Genomic DNA, 20,364 nt, shown 5'->3' on the forward strand with positions numbered 1-20,364 from the left:
CACCGCCATCACCTCAGTCATCTTCTCCACTGTAAGCAGTGCGGCCCCACCATGCGGTCCGGCCTCCGCCATCTTGTCAGCACTTTTGCTCGTCCTCTCATTCAACGGCGAGCCCGCGTTTCCTCCCTTCCTCGATGCTGCTTTTCGCAACCTTTAACGGTTTATTATTTTTCCTTTTTCTCACCCTTCCTTCCTTCTTCAACCTCAAATTTCTTTAAAACTTCTTTCTCTTCTATTTTGTATACCTCCAGAATTTCCCTGGGACCGGGCTTAAGTCTTCTTACCACATTCTAGACTGGAGCCATCCAATGTGGGACATCTCACCTACATCGCGCCCTGGCTTCGGGCCTGCAGCCTCGGCCTCCATTTGGCTCCGTCCCCGCTGCTCCTTTCAAGTTTTCAGGAGAGAGAGAAAAAAAAATGTTGTTTCCCTCTCCGTGCTCTTTGAGCACTTCGGCTTTCAAGTTGTTCCTCAGGGAACAAAGTCGCGATTCCCCACTCCTTCTCCACTTCCAGCCACTCCGCCGAACCCACCGGGGCCAGTCTCTCCTCTCCCACTCTTCCAAGCCTCCGGCTCCGCGAAACGGAGCTTTGATGCTATAAAAGTCGAGGGGGGCAGGGCCGGCCCCGGAGATGTTTAATTCGTTCAAAAAATCAGCAGGGTACCCCCCCGAAAAAGACCGTGATATCGCGGACTGGCGGGAGATTCTCCCAAACACAGCCACTCCGCTCACGAACACCACCGGAAGTCCGGAAATTTTTAATTGTTTAAGTGGTGGGAAGAAACCAGAGAAAGTGTGTATAGAGGCAAGGTAGGAAGAAATAAACTCGTGGTGCAAAAACAGGTTGGAATGATGAGTCAATCAGAGTAGCCTTGTCTATGGACCTAGGGGAGGAGGTTACATGGTGTACAGGGTTTTGGGACCACAATGGTGTGACCATGGAGGAATATCTCCCAACTAAATAAGATCAATGAGTCTTGGAAACAATAACTTGGTGTGATGGTTTGATTAAGTGACATTTATCTAGAGGTGTTAAAACTATGAAGGGGCAGACCAGAGTAGACAACAAACATGATGAAGGAACCCCGAACAAAGAATTACAGATATAAAGTTAAAAGTAAAAGATTGAGGACAAATAGCATGGCAAGCCTTTCATATGCAAAGTGCTGGGAAGCGACGGAATGCCCTACTTGAATTCATGATTAAAACAGGAACTATGTGTTGCGTTAGGTACACTGGTATAACACTGGCTGCAACTGGATGCAGCATAGATCAAAAAGATACTCCAGACCTTGAAGTTAGTTCAATCAGGTTTATTGAACTAATAGCACAGTTAGCACAGTTCTCTGTGAGTTCGACTCTGCTAACTTAAGTGTGGTTACTCTGTCTGACTGAACCAGACTAGCTCTGAGCCACGTGGTGGGGGTGTGAGAATTTAACAACACCCTTGACTAACTCTCTAGATGTTCATCAGTGGAAAGAGGCAGAGTGTGAGTGCCTCGTGTCTTTTATAGTCAGATCCCACCCCTGAGTGTCTTGCCTGCTTATTGGTCACGTCCTGGTCTCTGTGTCCATTAGCCGCTTGTCTGTATATCATTATGTGTGTATCTGCATATCATGACACTATGGGCGCGATTTTCCGAGGCCCGTGCCGGGCCTAAGAATCGGCGCAACCGCGCCATGCCGCCCCGACGCGGCACGTGATTCTCCGATGTGTGGAGAATCGGCGCCATTTGCGCTGTCATGTTTGACGCGGCGCCAGTCACGGGCTGCTGCACGCGACGGGGCCGCTGATTCTCCGGCCCAAATGGGCCGAGCGGCCGCGTGGAAAAAGCAGAGTTCCACCAGCGCCGTTCACCCCTGGTTGCTGCCGGCGGGAACTCTGCACAAAGGGTCGGGGGGACGGCCTGTGGGACGGGGAAAAGCGCTCCTTCACCCGGGGGTAAGGGGGGGGGCGTCCAATAGGGTCTGGCCCGTGATTGGGGCCCACTGATCAGCGGGCCAGCCTCTGAACCCCTATGCCATGTTGCGTAAGGGCCGGCGCGCTGAAGAAGACCCCCACGCATGCACGGGTTGGCGCAGCCCAACTGCGCATGCATGGGTTGGCGCAGCGCCCATTTGGCACCGGGAAGGGAGGCTGGAGCGACGTGAACCGCTCCAGCACCATGCTGGCCCCCTGTGGGGGACAGAATCGGTCGTCCCCACGCCCGTCTCGCGCCATCGTGAAACGCGACGGCGTTCACAATGGCGGAAACACTGAGTCTCCATTTTGGAGAATCGCCCCCACGTATGTCCATCTACCGACAAGTAGGATATACATCATGGATTATATACTATTAACAAATCCAGATGAGCAAACTAGCAAAGAATTACTGAAACTGGTCCTATTTTTGCAGAAACAGTTTGTAAAGAATTTCAGATAGCTTGCGCCGAACCTATCACTTCTGAGACTCTTGTCATGTGATTATTCTGCATGATTGATAATGCATCAGTAGATGGCAATGTTGCACCAGATTTACTTCATTCTCAGTGGACGTGGGTGGCAATTCATTTGTCATTAAAAGCTGAGACAAATGTGCATTGTTATAAATATCACACTCTTAGCAGAATAATAACACTTTAAAGCAGGCAAGTTCGGGGAGATTTTCTGGTTGTTCTCGGCAGCGGGATCTTGCCGGAGGTGCACCCCTGTCATGGGTTTCCGGTGGCAGGGATGGATTTAATGGAAGATTCCATTGCAGAACCAGAAGATCCCCCTGCCGTCCAACGGCGAGTCACCTCCAGCCGCTGAGAAACGCGCTGTGTGGAGGCCTGTGAATCTCACCCACAGAAACTAATACTTAGTTTTCACCATACGTTCAAAACTTTTTACCGAATTATGCCAATTTATCTTTATAGTTTCCACACTTTCTTCTTTATTTCTATATTTGAAATCACATATTAGTTTTCAGTTATGCAAATGCGTTAACCCATTATTTTGTACACTACCCTGCAAAAAAAGGATATTAGGATTAATATTTCTATGGAGGATAAATGCCAATATGCATTTGTTGAACTGAACGGTTTATTTCTATGTTGTGACTTCGATGGTATTTTATATTATGCTGATGGATAAAAGTTTTACTGCATGGCATTCTTGATTCTGTATTTTAATAGCGACACAAAAACCTGTTTGTTTGACATAGGTTAATTCTTCCGCCAAAACAGCACGTGGAGTATTCAATTAATTCAACTTACATCCACGAGTAACTGTAATAGTCAAATCGAGGCCAGGGTTCTCCAATCCGAGTTCATTACCGCCGCCAGAGAGAACGGAGAATTTAGCACTCGGCCAAAACTCCAATCACTGCAGCGAGACCGGGTAATTCCGGCTCTAATCTGTTAGGATGTTAAGATTGTGCGCTGTGATATCAATAATGGTTACAGTACGTGTTTTTATGAGATTATCTTGATTGTTATTTAACTAAAATATTGATCTGGCTATTTTCAGTCTTCACTCAGTGATTGCACAATCAGGACTGAGTTGTCGGTTGATATTTCACTGAAATATTCAGCTAAAGCTGCATCGTTGGAGATGTTGCGTAGGATTTTCTCCTTCAGTGTCAAAAACCATGCGTTGGACCATTTCCTGACATTGCATTCTCGAGTTACATACGTTAGAGAACGCCCACGTGATTTTGGTCTCTGGGAGTTGGCGACAGGCTGGAGTGAGTCGAGAGTGCCTCACCCAGACGCAGCCTCTGACTGGTGAGGTGGGCGGATTAGAAGACATACCTCGATTCGCTGGGACATTGCCCTAGTCCTGCACATGGTTGTTAGGCCCCCTGTACTGAATATCTCATCCCCCATACCCCCACCCACATGCTCACTCACAGTGCTCCATGCCTCATTATATTCCCCATATTCCTTCTATACTCCCATGCTTCCTTCAGTCACATATATCCCTTCTCTGCACCCTTCAGCGGCATCTGTACCCATTCCTCCAGTATACTTTATGCACTGAACCAATGAACCATGTAATAACTCTGGCAAGTCTTTGAAATGCTCCTGAAACTGACAAAATAAGCAAACAATCTTGGAAAATCTCCTTTGAGAAAAAAGTGCTCCTCTTACAACCTCATAAAAATGTCTATCAAGCACAGACCTTTTTAGTATCCATGAAAAAAGCTTTAGCCCACTTAACATCTCCTAATCTTATCCAAATAAACAGACAGGTATTAAAAAACCACTTCAAAGAAAAAAGACGTATTGCACCTTATAAAGGTGCCAATCAGACCAAGGTAGCACTCCCCTTCATAGTTGTGTAAACATTGCATACATGTCTGAATGAATGCATCAGTCATTCTTTGCTTTCTTTGAAGTAGTTTTTCTATGCATCTCAATTTATTTGGACAAGATTTGGAGATGTTCACAACACTGCTGTGTCTTGCGGATTGCAAAATTCCGGAATAATAACACTTATACAGGTGCCTATCATTGAGTGTATTTTATCAGAACACTGTGTGGACTGCTGTTCATGATTTCTGTCAACTTTTCACAACTTCTTTTCTCGACATTACTTAAGTCAGGGATTCTAGTTTAGCATTTCTGGACGTTACAGGCACCTTCCTATCTTTCAGCAGACTCCTTCTTGGGCTGCCAGTTGAGGTCAGCAATCTTGTTGTATTTTTCCTTCTTGCCTTTCTTGATTTCAGCCTCTTCTATAATCTGAAAGAGGTCGGATTCATCGTCAAATAGTTGATCAAAATGATTGGTCATGACGCAGCCAAAGCCTACTTGTAACTTTCTGGGTAGGATAGAAAATATGTGCCTGAAGCCTTATTGTTTTGGGCTACCTTCTACCTGCTGACTGGCATTGGTACAGCTGCTCAACCTGACCTTAATATGGCCATTCCCAAGTAAGACGGAAGTGTAAATTTGTGTGCCAATGCATTGACCAAGCAGATGCATGCAGCAGCAACAATCTCAACAGTCTGCATGAAAGCTCATCAGTGTACTGCAGAATGAGTTCGTGAGTGCAGAGCAGTATTGAATGTGACACCCTGGGCACGGATATACACACAAATCTTCCAAATCAGGCCGGAATAATACAATATAACAAGTTCTATAAGATTTTTTCATTGATATTATGAATAGCTGTGCTTTACTGACATTTTTAGGAGGTTGTAAAAGAAGCATTTTTTTTCAAACAAAATTTCAAAAGCCGCTTTTTTCAGTTACAGGAGCATTTCAAAGACTTGTCAGTGTTATCATGTGGCTCATGAGTTCAGTACATGGTGGATACTGAATGGGGTTGTGGAGAATGGACGGCACATGTGGGGTGGTGGCGGAGGGGGAAAGTTGACATGGAGTGGATATGAAGGGGCATGGGAGATATGAGGAGGCATTGACAAGAGGTTTTAAACTTGCCTGTCAAAATGTTCGTGACCCCACAGTTTCCTTTTTCCAAGATTCACAAATGGACTTACCTGATAGGGTTCCTCAGTCTTCAGGAACCCAACCAGTTCCGGTAAAATAGCATGCCAAGGGAAATTTGAATTTCCGACGGGGATTCAAATTGCGAGTAAAATAAAAGCAAAATACTGCGGGTGCTGGATATCTGAAGTAAAAACAAAAATGCAGGAAGAACTGTCAGAGCTGCCGAGTTTTTCCAGCATTTTCTATTTTTATTACAATTGCGACCCTGACATCACTGCAAGTGCATCCTGGGTCGTAACCCACTGCATTTGCTGACACTGGAAAAGTAGCACGGGACGCGGGCGTAGGTTCGTCAAGCATCGGGAGAGGAAAATCTGCCGCTTTGTCATTCCGAGGTAAGTATTCAAGTCTGACCCAAATGTGATCACAGCTACTGACAGTCAAAATGTTTCTTGGACAGTGGCCCTGCTTAATCCTAAATGGTTCTCTTTTCATGATTCTCCGATTGTAAATTAACTTGTCAACTTGGCCTTACATTAATCATCTGTTAAAAAAATCTATTTAAATATAGTCTAAATCTGATGATGACTCATGTTTAAACCATAAACAGTTGCCTCATGCTCAAAATGTCACTTAATTACCAGGTAAATCAACATCCAGGGATGATACTCCGCTTTTCGCTAAAGTCAGACAACGTCTGTGCATTTTTCTCCATAGTACCAATTTGTAAAAAGATTGTTGAAGAGAATTTCATATCCAATGTTTCCTAATTCCATTTCGTCAAGGTGGTAACTGTACAATACACCACTATTACCACAAACGTTACCAGACAATCTGTGAGTGTTCAGAACAAGACTCATTTACAGGTTCTAGATGGCTGGTTGCAACATACATCAATAGGAATCAGATCAACTGTTCATTGAGTATTTTTTACAAATGTTAAAGCATGAAAGAAGATAGAGGGTAAAAAGATGAATTGCTATCCGGGATAGACACAGCAAGATGTTCCATCTTCATTACAGAGGAAGCATTACAGGTGCTTTTATGTTGAATTGAAGATCTTCAAACAGAGACCAGCAAGCTCCATTTATCAGCCTCTCCTATTTACTTTACTATGAGCCTTTGCTGCTGTTGCCTAAAAGTGAGGGAATCCAGCTGTTACTTTTAAAATTGGGTGGCACGGTAGCACAGTGGTTAGCACTGTTGCTTCACCGCTCCAGGGTCCCAGGTTCGATTCTCCGCTGGGTCACTGTCTGTGCGGAGTCTGCATGTTCTCCCCGTGTCTGCATGGGTTTCCTCCGGGTGCTCCGGTTTCCTCCCACAATCTAAAGATGTGCAGGTTAGGTGGATTGGCCATGCTAAATTGCCCTCAGTGTTCAAAAAGGTTGGGTGGGACTACTGGGTTACGGGGATAGGGTGGAGGTGTGGACTTGGGTAGGGAGCTCTTTCCAAGGGCTTGTGCAGACTAGATGGGCTGAATAGCCTACTTCTGCACTGTAAATTCTATGATTCTATGATCTATGATTGAAGACAGATGTAACACTGGCCTGAGTCTTCTGAGCAGTGGAAATGGTCAACGGATTGCCATTGTGCTCAGAAAGTCCAGATTTCCCAGAAATGTGCAGCATAGCGGCCACCAGGGAATTCCACTGGAGTGGAGTAGAATTGTAGGAAGACAGGACACACCCATTTTTTACAACATTAGCTACAGCCTGCCTTTTGGTAAGTTTAAAGGTCCAGTCTTTGAACGTTAGTGAATGGGTGAGTGGGTGAATGAGTGAATGAATAGGTTGAGTGAGTTAGGTCGGAGGGTGGATAGGGGGGGATGGGAAGTGGGTGAGATGGGTAGGTAGGTGAGACGGCAGATGTCTGAGGTGATAGGTTGGTATGTGGGCGGATAGGTATGTAGGGGATGTGATGGGAAGTTAGGTGGAGTGGTAGGTAGATAAGGGGCAGGTGGATATGTGGGCGAGGGTATGTGTGGGTGATGGAGTAGTTGGGTGAGGGTTTTTGTGGGTGAGGGGCTGTATGGCTGAGGGGGTACGTGGGTATGTGGTTAAGATGGGTAGCTGAGTAACTGGTCAGGTTGGGGCAGTCGGCTGTTCAGAGGTGTGATTGAGTCGGGTTGCGGGGTCTAGTCAGTTCATGTCAGGACATAGTCGGCTGATTGGGGGGTTAATAAGGTCCAAAGGATAGCCTGGTCGGGTTGAGAGAATAGTTGGGTGGTCAGGGAAGTCGGATCATTGAGCATTTAGGTCAGGTCATCAGCTGATCGGGAAGCAGTCGGGTCAGGGATGAGTCAAGCGTTTGGAGGAATAGTTGGGTCGGGCCATAGTCGAGTGGTTTTGGGGTTAGTCAGCTGTTTAGATTGGCAGGGGGGTGTCATTGGGGCGGGCCTGGGATCAGATGGGGAATTACCCAGGGGTTGACTAAGCTGTATAACATTTCTTGGGTAAATATTCAACTAAGTACCAGGAAACTGACCAAAGTCTCCGCTTCTAACTCAAAGTCAGAGACATTTGTGGAGAATCCTGGGGAACAGGTAAATTGCTGGACAATTCCCACAGAGGTTTACGCAACAGGGTCCCCTTCTATATTGTATCAGAAGGTCCAAATGCGTGCATTCACAACATTGCAGCAGTGAAGGTCAGGTTGTTAATCTGTATAAGTGGACTGACAGGAATGCACATATGCCTCTGACTGCATTCTTCTAAAGTAAACTCTCCTTCAGTCAAGGATGTGCAAACACTTTGAACAGATAAGTACACCACAATGGAGCCTTAAGAGCCACATCCTGAAAGAAACTGAGAACTTGCATTTAGATGACACCTTTCATGATCAGAGGATATTCCAAAGCACTTTTCAAGCTTAGTCACTGGTTTAATGTGTGGAAGCCTAACAGCCATTCTATGCTCAATAAAGTCTCACACAGCACAATGAGATACTGGTCGTATGATCTGGTTTACTGAGGCTGGTTGAGTCATCAAAATTAGCTTGGGCTCCAATAAAACACTCTTGCAATTCATCGAAAGGTGCCAATGAATCTTTTACATTCATACAAGGGGGCAAATGGGGACCCAGTTTAATGTTCCATTCAAAAGGCTCCTTCAATACTGCACTGAAGCGTCAACCTGGATTATGAGCTCAAATAAACTTTACACTTAAAAGTCAATGATGCAAAGGCGGCGTGCTACCACTGGGTCGGTTTGAGGTTTAAATTCATAAATTCAATGGAAAGAAAAAGCAGGAGAGGTATAAAATAGGCTGCAACTCAACGGTCTCACGAAAAGTCAATCCCCCCCATCAATCCCCCTCCATTGTGTCTTGGGATAACAGCTCCTGGAAGACACCACCTCTTGCTACTTATTAGTCAGTTTTGTAATGATCTTGCAGCTCGTAGCTAGCCTTCTTGAGCCCGAGTCAACCTTGGTCTCGGGGAGGCTGAGAAGTTCCAAGATTATTTGACTGTCAATGGATCCTAGGTACCAGATCAACGATCTGTGTCAGATTTAGTCATCTGAAGCCTGAGCCCAGATCTCCAGACAACTGTTATTATTGGCAAATCCTTTCAAAAAGAAATTATTGACGAATCCTGACCACCAATTGAACCGGAAGTGCTCACCGAAAGGTCTCTGAGCCACAAGTCTTCCAAACTGTGCACATGTTTTTTGTAATTGACCAAGACAAGGGTATTCCTATAAGTGCACTCAAAAGGAGGCATACAAAGACTGTGGTCTGACTCTTGTGCTCCCCTGCCAGTGAATCTGTAGGCGGGGATGAGCGTAAAATTCCTTGGATAGGCTTCCCGCCCACTCAACCTCTCTGCAATTTTACACTTAAGTGCGCAAGGCCTTGGACAGGCCGCCCGCTCTTAGCCCAATTAAAGCCATTTCCCACCCAGCTTCAATTTTTAGGCCGAACGGAACAGTTCTTGAATTTAATCAGATCCAGGCCCTTGGGTGGGAAGGGCGGGGGTGGGGCACCTCCATCAGAAGAGTCCTTTTAATCCAAACCTTAATGTCTGGTAACGCGGGACCCCCTCCCCAACCACCCCCTCATCCCCCTGCATCCTATTGCCCAAATTCCCAATCCTCCACTGTCCACATCTGCCTTCTCCGCCCTAAGACGCCCAAAACCCAAGTCTTCCTTAAATTCCAGACTTCGCCTTTGGGCACTGCACACAGTCCCAGTCCAGTCCGCTGCAACTTCTTGTGCTGCAAGGTTTATGAGAACTGCTGACCAATCAGATCTGGGATGGGACTTCCTCCCAAGCGAGGGGAAGTCCAAGCTGCAGCAAACTAGCGTGAAATAGTTCTGTGGGAGACAGTATCGGCGGAGACTGTTCTGATGATGGGACGAGAAACTCCGCTATTCTAAAAATCCTGGTCTGTAGATTTCTCAGCAACTGGGATTGGAAACTCAAACATTTGCAAGTTAGGCACCTAGTTCAACCTGTTCATGTTGTCTGAGCTCAACACGCAGCAATGTGACGCAATATCCCCTGTGGAGGAGCAATGCTGGTTTTCCCATCGAGTGAAGACAATGGAAGGAGGGGGTCAAGGAAAGGAGAGGGCCAAGGAGATAGATTCTTGTTACTTCTTTGTGTGGCTAGGATGAGAAACAGGAATGCTCCACAGAGCCCCATAAGGGGAAATTTTGGCTTCCCTTCGTCCAGGGTTTGCACCCGAGTGATCTCTGATCCCATTCACCCAAAGTCGAAATTCTCTCTCCACACAATTTAACTAGCAGCCATTTTGATTCTGGTCTGGGGCCTCCTGCATTGCCTGCCTGCTGGACAGCTGTCACTTTGTACCACTTTGAGACCCAGGCATTAAAACTGGTCAGGGGGCTTTTGGACCCATGTCAGCATCAGTCCACCTCTGCCACCCCCTGCAGTTTGCAGATCCAGCTTAAAGTTGGGCATTCAACCTCCCTCTGTAGTCAGCACCTAAAATGTCGAAAAAGTGCCTTTAGTTTCTCAGTCGGAAGCATCTATCAGTTCAGCTTTTCGCCACTTTCACTGCTGTTTCTTCTCATTAATAGCAGGCCATTATTATAGACATTGCAGGTTATACATTGAAACAATGTTTCGATAGTTATTTTGACAGTTATCAGGGCATAGCAACATTAGGTTTCAGAAAATGATTCAGTTTTTGAACTAGAAATTTCAAATAGTTTTCAAGGACGATATAATTTTTAAAGATGCTTATATGGCACTCTAGTACTTCATTTGTACTTCAAAAGCCTAATAGACAGACAGATACCTGACAAAGTGGAATTCCTCACACAGCCCATATTGGCCGATGTAACAGCCATATAACTAATTCCCACGAGTCTGTTAGAAATCTTTCAAACAGTTAGCAATCTAAAGAAATCCACTATTCCATCTTAAGCGATAAAACAACATCAAAATAGTATTATTCTAGACTCCTCCAGGTTTTCCTCTGATGGAATGTCCATAAAACCATCCACTCAAACCTTATATCTTGTCAGTTTTCATTTAAACTTCCTGACATTGCTACAAATCAGTTTATTTAACACACCCAAGCAAAGTAGTGTAGCAACAAATCATAGATTAATCCAATACCGCGCTTCAGAAATCACCATGTATAGCCAAAGCTTTGTAAAAGTGTTTTTATTCAAAAGAAGCAGAAAATCTGAGCTGTGTTTTGTCATTTCATTAAAGCTATTGACTTGAGGTAAAATATTCCAAGGACTTGAAGTAATCACATGGCAGGAGATTCAGGCAGATAACAGGCAGGATTCACCACAATCGGCGAATTGGCCCGACGCCGGCGCCAAGAACGGTGCGAACCACTCCAACGTCGGGCCAACCGGAAGTTGCGGAATTCTCTGCACTTCCGGGGCTAGGTCGGCGCCGGAGGGGTTGGCGCCAACTGGCGCCGAAGGGACTGCACATGTTAGTGCATGCGCAGAACCGCCGGCATGGTTTAGCGCATGTGTAGACCAGCCGGCGTATTCTGGCGCAACCTCAGGGGGGTGTCTTCTCCGCGCTGGCCATGGCGCAACCCTACAGGAGCCGGCACGGAAGGAAGGAGTGCCCCCATGGCACAGGCCCGCCTGCAGATCGGTGGGCCCCAATCGCGGGCCAGGCCACCATGCCCCCCCCTCCCCGGGAATGGATTTCCCTGCCCCACCCCCCCCCGAGGACCGCAGCAGCCAGCCGACCCGCCAGGTCCCGCCGTGTGGGACCATGTCCAATCCACACCGGCTGGTCTGGCCAGAAACCGACGGCCGCTTGGCCCATCGGGGCCCAGAGAATTGCCGGGGAGGTCAGCGAGGCGTGATCCCAACCCCCGCCCGAAAACCGGCGCCGGAGAATACGGCAGCTGGCGTCGGAGCAGCGGGGCGAGATTTGCGCCGCCCGCCGGGGATTCTCCGACTTGGCGGAGGGGGGGGGGGTCAAAGAATCCTGCCTAACATGTTCAAAGTAGGGTCAGATTAAATTTGATGGCTCAACCCCATGCCTCAGCTGTGCCGCTCTCTCGACACTAATTTGAAACTTAAGTGGCCTAATTGGTCAGTCACCCAATTAGAGGGGCTGAGCACATTCAGAAGGCGGGAGTTGCCTGCCTGGCACAAGCCAGAAGGGCAGGCGGTAGCCATTTGTGGGGGAGGTGTGCGAGGGGGGGGGGCACTGCTACCTTACCAAAGAGAACAGGCAGCTCATTGGAAGGCAGTGTTGACACAGATGAAAAGGCTCATGGAGCATAAATGAAGGCCGAGCACTCTTAGCGACGCAGGTAGTTACAAAGCAGTTAAACACAAAGACAAGAAATCTTCAGTTGATAAAGCAACAAACCTAATAGCTGTACACTAACATGCACAAGATCATCCAGGTTCACCAAAACATAGTTTAAAAATTCAATTCTGCTCTGGATAGACCCCATAACAAGCTCCTTAAGGATTTAAGGGGCCATTCATTGCCAGGAAGCAGGTTTCTCAATCCCTCCCCTCAACTGCCTTTTTGAAAATTCCAAATTATCTCTCAAGTGTGGGGATCCTGACATGACCTCTGGAACTGTGATTTTGAAATCCTGCCCACAATAAATCCTGACTAATTGAAAATACACACAATGCATGTCATAGCTATTTGGATTCCCCAATGTCTATGAAAGCCATGACAGAGTGGCAAAAGTGGCAAAGTGAAAAGCGGTCAGGCAGTACTATTTTCACCTTGCTACCATTTAATGAACAGAAGGATCGAGGGGGACAAATTGAATAGAAAAATGTCCATTCACATCCTGTTGTTAGCCATCCGTTCCAACTTGCAGCTGGACTGCAAACAGGCAGGGCTTCATGAAAACATGCAACACCTTTCTGGAGTCCCCTGTGTGTTTTGAGTTTTAATAACTTCCAGTCATCTCCCGAGGAGGTCTTGTGGTGTAGTGGGTTGCATCGCTCTCTGAGCTAGAGGCTCCGAGTTGAGTCCCACCCCAGACCTTGATGGCCAAGGATGGTGCGTTCATAACATGGTTAAACAGATTGAGTGTGCCAACCTGCAAATCCTACCAACATGCCAATGGCTGGCAGTAAAAACGGGAGACACACCTGGTCAGCCACGCTTGATGTTGAGTGGCGCCCCTCAAGCTATCTGCTCTTGGCAACAGACAATCAACTTGTTCCGGTAATTATTAGCCATGGAAACAGACAAATGTCTGCCTCAGTGCACCATTAGATGTGGGAGGAGAATTGGGATGGAATTAATCTCCCTACTGTTGAAAACTCTTGTTACCCTTTCACTCTCGACGCTTCTATCTTTCCCATTTATGGTGCTGCCATAAGTTCATGGGGATTGGCTGCTCTGGTGGATTTCACTGCCTCCTGACCAGTGAGTTTCCTGTAAGCAGTGTGATTTCTGCTGGCAGCTTGCCTCCTGCATGCAAATGCACATGATCATGAAAACAGTTCAAACCTCTCCACCGGCACTATCTGGAGGGCAAAAGAGAGTTTCCACCTGCCACCCACTTGATGTACATCATTATTGAAAGTCTGCTTTTGAGGTTGGCCAGTTACTGGAAGAGACAAATTCTCAGGGACTGTGACAAAGCATTGACATGACAGATAACCACAGAAATCAGGATTAGGCTATCTTTTAATGTGGCCCCTTCTCCAGTTTAAGCACACCTAAACTTTTGATCTTGCTGTGCATTATGCTGTACGAAATGTATAGCTTATCGCATTTCTGGATAGTATTCTGGCAAATGTGGGGCATAAAGGTGAACACAGTCGTGAAACTATTGGCTGTCACACAGGATGAATTCAGATAGTAATAATGTGGTGACAAATTCAGTCTCAACCTACTGTTGTTAGACAAGGAGTCAACAGTTAGCAGTTTATATAATTAAATACAATGTTTAGATGAATTGCTTTCATTGACAGTTTTAGAATTGTTGCCAACAAAGTAATGAATTAATTGATCAGTTTGGTTGTAAATTACGAAACATTTCGAAGCTACTCTAAATTGAAGATGTATTGTTAAAGAATTGTTACAGTTTGAAAAATATAATCACAATTACAAAATAAAAGGGTGTGACTTTCTTAGCACAGAATATTAAATCTCCAGTGTTAACCTGAGTGGAGAATTTGCTCAGCTCCAGACTTTCCTATAGCCAACCGTTACAATCGTTCAATAAAGCCTCTATTTGGTTTCCTTACCCTCACCATTATGATAGAACTCCCATTATCTATTTGACTGCCATCTATAAACCTCACCCAAAGTGGACATGGGGCCAGCTTACCTGCCCTGAATCAGGATGTAACAGAGGTGGGTAAGCAAAAAATGCAGCGCTGGAGGCTTGGATGTTGGTCAGCTCCCTTCCCAACTCTGACACTTTTCCTGGGAATAAGGAAAGTGCAGTGAAGGGGGTGGGTGAGGGGGGCTTTCGAAGAGTGGGAAAGCAAAGTTTTCTGCTTTGTTAATTGGGCGGCTTGAGGTCTTTAGGGAACTCGTTCAGAGCTCATATTCAGATCTCCTGATATTTTCATTGGGGAGGGCAGCCTTCAGAAACATGCTGAAGAACACCAGTTTCAACTTGGGGGAAACAGGGGTGACAGTTGCATTTCATGTAAAGTAGTAAAGGTGTGGACAAAAAGAAACCATCATGCAGTACTCTCTCCTGGGCCTGGGCATTCCATTTGCTCTGGCCAATTTGAAGATGAAGTTCCATTCAATTAGTTAATGCTATGCAAGATGGGAGCCACAGCAATAACTGTCATTTCAGGCCAAAACACAGCCCACTTCCCTGGTGTTCTGTGACCATTTCCATACTACACTGAACACTTAACTAAGTAGACCCATCTCATGAGCCATTAATATGCCAACCCTATGAAATTTGTACTTCATGGCATGTTGTAGATGGAGACCGGCTCGTAACTTTGTATTAAACCGTCTCCTAATTCCTGCCTCCAACAGGAAAACCCACTCCTTTGAGTCTGCGCGACACTTGAGGTGACTTGGATATCGTGCCACCATGACACATCAAGCCTAGAAGCTACCTAAAAAATCACCTTGGATATACCTCACTCATTCCATTACAAAACAGCATGTGGCACATGAGAAGGTGCTTTAAGAAATGTAACAAAACCAAATAGAGATATGAGCAGCTTGAAGAGCCATTGAGTTATGAGTTTCAGGAACAGGTCACACTCAGAAGTACCCTGTCAATGGTCCATTCTGCCACTGTTTAATTAACTCTCCCAGAAGTTTAACCATCATCACATGTAAAAGCAAATCAACTTTAATCACTGTGATTCACTATCGGGTAAACCAGGTGGATTCACGTTAACATGGTGAGATGCTAACCATAGGGGAATTTAATGGTCACCCTGCATTTGAAAGTATGGGTGGGGCACATAAAATAAAACGGCCTTTCCTCCCACCTCTGTGCTGTCTCCCATATTACAGTGGGCAGGTAAGGCGTTAGGCAGCTCGCCCATCCTTAGGTCTATTGAGGCCCTTTAGCTGCCAATGAAAGAGCATTTAGGAACTCATTCTGCCTCCTCTGCCATTTTACTTTGGGCAGGGAAGTTGGTCAGCCCACAATTTTAATAGCCGAGTCTAAAATGCGGGAAACCAGATGGCGAGGTGGTATTCCCTTAGGGGAGTACCCTTGTACCCCTTCATGGCCTCCCCAACCCGACAAGATGGCACCCCCCATCGCCCCAGCTTTGTGCCTCTCCCCCCGCCCCCCAGCCTCTCAAATCCCAATCCCCAGTCCCTTCTCCTTTCAAATAAAGTCCCTGGTCCTAACTTGAAGTCTGGCATCACTCTCTTCTTCTCAGGACTCCCTTGTAATCCCAACATGAGCTATTACTGGCACTGCTGGGACTACGCAACTGCTGGCCAATTGGAATAGCTGGTGCTATCAAGAACTGGACTTCCAATGCCTAACGAACGAAGACCCTACTCTCACTTTATTCGGGCCACCCCCTATCGACTGGGGGAGGGGGAGAACTACACCACCACAATCCTTCCTTAAAATTCACCCCATTATTTCAAACAACAGTGTCAACATTGCCACTTCACTAAATATTTGCAGGAAGAATAAGACCAGTATTTTTTCCTGTATTGAAAAAATTCAAGCGATGTCATTCACCCCTCAAGAATATAGTGAAAATAACAGTCAGAGAATGAAACACTGCTTAGGTGATTAATGTCTGAAAATATCTCTTCGACTGACCTTCAGAAGATTAGCTGAACATTATTACATCATTAATTTTCCAATTACTCTCATTAATATTTGGATTTGAGGCAACATGGAAAATTGAAATCTGCATTATTGACCCAAAGCCTTCCTTCAATCACGCGTAATAACATTTCAAGATCTGGTTATAAACAAAAATTAATTTTACTCAGTAACCAAATCCATCTCTCACCATTACAAGTATTGTCATACAAGAAAAGGCATGGATCCCATTTCAGATTTATCTAATGCTAGCAATCCAGCTTTCGGGCAGCTTATTGTTACGAAGATTTATGGCCGAAACCACAGAGAATAACAAATCAAAGCCTTAGCTTTAGCCCAACCATTCAGATGAGGTTGCAGCAGAGTTTGTGGCAAGTGCCGTTACTTCTGTTACAGTCTCAGAATGTAAGAGTTTGGAAGAGAGGTCTTTAATCAACTTGACTTTGGCAAGGGGGATATTGCAGTGTGACAACAGTCAATTCTTCGAAGCAAACAATTGATTTTCAGCCAACAGGTTCCTGTCCCTCACAAGAGGCAACAGGGAGAGATTATTTGTTTCATGAAGAAATCTGAAATTTCAAGCCAAATAGCCTAAAGATCCCACAGTTTACCAGTGGCATCTATTGCAACGTTGATCTGCCAGAGTACTGAAGAAAGGTGGTCGCTGCTTGTGCAATATTAAACAGTAACAACATGCCAAAATTAAGAATTCAACATCAACCATATCAATCAGCAGGATTGAGATCACAGTAACAACAAATAAAAGAATCAATCTGGTGAGCTCTCGTGTCCACTTTTCCAAGTTTAATTGATGAATAATTAGCAAACCAACAGCACATTATTGGCGGGATTTTTTAAAAAAATGCACGCATACAAATTAATTTTATCTGCAATCTTCAACGGGTGTTCAAAATCGTTTGCATTTCATGCTGGTGAAAATATTTGAAGTGAGCACCTGAAATAACGCCACCAGGAAGCTATGTGCTTTCTTTATTTTAAGAATTTACTTGGCGGTTTGGGAAGAAGAAAAGACACACTGCACTTGCCATATTGTCGGTGCTTCAGTCCCACTGATTTCGAGGATGTCGTATCCATCTTCAAGTTGAAAATCGGAGAAGATGAGTGCAATGGTATCACCAGGCTCTGCCAGGATGGTCCATGTGCAGTCAGCATTATTGCTGTATTCTGACGGAAAGTGTGGACTGGAAATCACACCGCTGGTACCTCGCAATGTTCCACCACAAGCGCCTTCAGCTATAAGAGTAGGGGAGCAACAGGAAAAAACAGGTGAGGTACCGAGTTTCCAAGGGAAAACATCATTGAGGAATCACATTTTCTACTGGTGCTGAAACTATTTATTTAATCACTGGCAACATTGGAAGCTATTTAATGGCCTCGTCGAGTCCAACTTGGTGATGTTGAAACTCACGAGGGACCGAGGCCAAATAAAAACAAAGTGCCGTTAAATAGCAGTGTCATTCTAGGTGCTACAGGCTCTGAGAAGCACCCTGTTAAACGCAGCCAAAATTAGACTCTGTTTCTGTCCCATTAAATCACGTCCATTTTCTGAAAAAACAAAATAAAGTTGCTATATGTACAATCACAGAACTCTGAAATAAAGTCAAGGACGCAGCTATTTTTAGTCTAACAATCATCAAAGAAAACATTCATGAAAATACACATGTAGAAGTGCAACATCAGTAATATGAAATTCCTGAGTCTAACAATCATACAGAGGCATGTGTTTTCTTCTGAGAGTGACTAAATGCAAATAAGTTGACATTGAATTGGAGTAACATTATAGAAAATTCAGCAGTCACAAAGTAATACAACTGGTATCCAGTCAAGTGAAAACAATTCCCTTTATTTTGTTAACAAAGAATACTTCTCAAGGTTAGTGAGTATTATATATTCTGAACCATCATTTAGCCTGTCTCTGTGAGTTGCACAGTTTTCAAACACAATAGTAATGAATAGATTGCTGGTCATCATTATTTGGTTTCCCCCTTTGTTTTACTCATGCGCTGTGATTTTGAAGGAGGTAGGAAGCTGACTAAATGCTGAATAAAGAAGAGTGACAATTCCAGGCAATTTACACACAGTCAGCTCCCACGAACAGCAATGCAGCAATGAGCAGATATTTTGTGTTGGTGATGTTCATTGCGGATTATATAGGACACCGAAGAGAAGTCCCTATCTGCTCTTTGAATAGTGCCATGCGACCTTTCGCATTCACAGAAAGGGTAAAATCAGTTCAGCATCTCTGTTGAAATAAACTGCACATCCGACAGTTTGTCATTCCCTCAGCACTGCACTGAGGGGTGAGCTGAGATGAAGTGCTCAAGTCTCTGGAAAACAATTTCTATCAAAATTTACTGCAAAATAAACATTGAGATTATTGACATTCACAAACATGGGAGGAGTGAGATTGGTGTGGTAGTTAAACCCCCAAGATTGAGGATGGCTTGGAGTCAGGCAAAAGTTTTAAAATTCACAAACATGGCTCCCAAGCTGCTCCAACCTGGCTACACACCATTTTAATGGAGGGGGTTCACAGTACTCTCCTTGTCACAATGTCTACACCACACTCGCAATGTCTGACAGCTCCTCGGCTGCATTGTCTGATACTAATGTCTGCCCTGAACCCCCTGAGCGTCCGACTTCGCAGAAACAAGCACAAGACATGTAAATCTCTACAAAGGAGGGAGAAACAAATCACAAATATCCAGAGGAACTGAGCTAGTGAGAAGATTTGTCTTATGTTTGCAACTGCTTCACTCGCACACCGGGTGAACCTGAGATTGCCAGCATCATAGTTTTTTTTCTTTACCCTTTCATGGGATGTGGGCGTTGCTGGCAAGGTCAGCATTTGCTGCCCATCTCTAATTTATCTTGAACTGGGTGGTATGCTAGCCATTCCAGAGGGAAGTTAAGAGTCAACCACATTACCATGGGTCATATATAGGCCAGACCAAGTAAGGATGGTAGATTTTCTTTCCTAAAGTGAATCAGGTGGATTTTTGCACCATCCGATGGCAGTTTAATGGGGCAGGATTTGCCGGCCCCGACACCAATGGGCATCGAAACAGATGGGATAGGAAAATTTGGAAAGTTGTTAAAGTCAACAGGTCTCCAGATTTTTACGTCCTAGCCACGACTGTGCCAACCGCACAGTCTGCAATGGTTAGCATATTGAGGCAAGATTTATATTCCCAGTTTTATTAATTGAAGTTAAATCCCATCAACTGCTACAGTGGGATTTGAACCCATTTCCCTCAGACATTAGCCTGGGCCTCTGGATTACCAGTCCACAGACATTACCATGTTGCTACCATCTCCCCATGGTGACATGAAATGGCCAGCACGGAGGCACAGTGGTCAGCACTGCTGCCCCACAGCATCAGTGACCCAGGTTCAATTCCAGCATTGGTTGACTCACTTTGTGGAATTTGCACTTTCTCCCAGTGTCTGCGGGGTTTCTTCCGGGTGCTCCAGTTTCCTCCCACAGTCCAAAGATGTGCAGGTTAGGTGGATTGGCCATGCTAAATTGCCCTTTAGTGTCCAAAGATTAGGTGGGGTTACGAGGATGGGGAATTGGTGGGTATCTGGGTGGGGTGTTCTTTCGGAGGGTTGATGCAGACTCGATAGGCTGAATGGCCTTCTTCTGCAGCCTTAGCTTTCCTTTTACTCAGCTCTTTAGTACTGCGACCAAAAGCGATGTCACACAGCTCCTCCTGATCTTCTTCTGCCCTGCAGGTATTCTATTCTATGATTCTGTGACCAACACACACGTCCGGATACCAGGTATGTTTGCCTGACGCCTTGAGTTCATGAAATGCTACCAACCTTCCAACAAATAGCATTCAGGCCATGGTGAAAGTTAGCAAAGGTCAAGAAGCAATAATACTTCATATTTTACAAACATAATTGAATTGCTTTAGGAAGTAACCAGAGAGGACCATCTACTGGATGTAATGCACTTGCATTTTAGAAAAATCCCACACAGTTCTGACGCAAGGTAATTGAAAGAAGATAAGGAGGAGCTATGTGGCATCGCTTTTGGTCACAGTACTAAAGAGCTGAGTAAAAGGACTGCGAAGGCTGCAGTTTGATGAGCAAAAGAGGAAGGCTGGCTGCTATAGCATTCAGGAAAATGGCATGCACGGTAGCAGTTAGCCTCTCCCCTGTCATTTCAGATAACGAGGTGGACAGCTAGTCAAAACAGACAAAATGGC

At 45.3% G+C, this 20,364-nt stretch overlaps 1 protein-coding gene across 1 annotated transcript in view; it reads right to left on the reverse strand.

Moving 5' to 3' along the window:
• Positions 1-20,364, reverse strand: part of LOC140410474 (CUB and sushi domain-containing protein 1-like) — a 3,392,839-nt gene that overhangs the window by 1,886,535 nt on the left and 1,485,940 nt on the right. The window contains exon 5 of the mRNA XM_072498599.1: positions 17,176-17,383. Within this exon, the coding sequence (XP_072354700.1) occupies positions 17,176-17,383 (208 nt within the window). The remainder of the gene's footprint in view (positions 1-17,175; positions 17,384-20,364) is intronic.

This window comes from Scyliorhinus torazame, chromosome 4, assembly GCF_047496885.1.
Source record: "Scyliorhinus torazame isolate Kashiwa2021f chromosome 4, sScyTor2.1, whole genome shotgun sequence".
Taxonomy (NCBI): domain Eukaryota; kingdom Metazoa; phylum Chordata; class Chondrichthyes; order Carcharhiniformes; family Scyliorhinidae; genus Scyliorhinus; species Scyliorhinus torazame.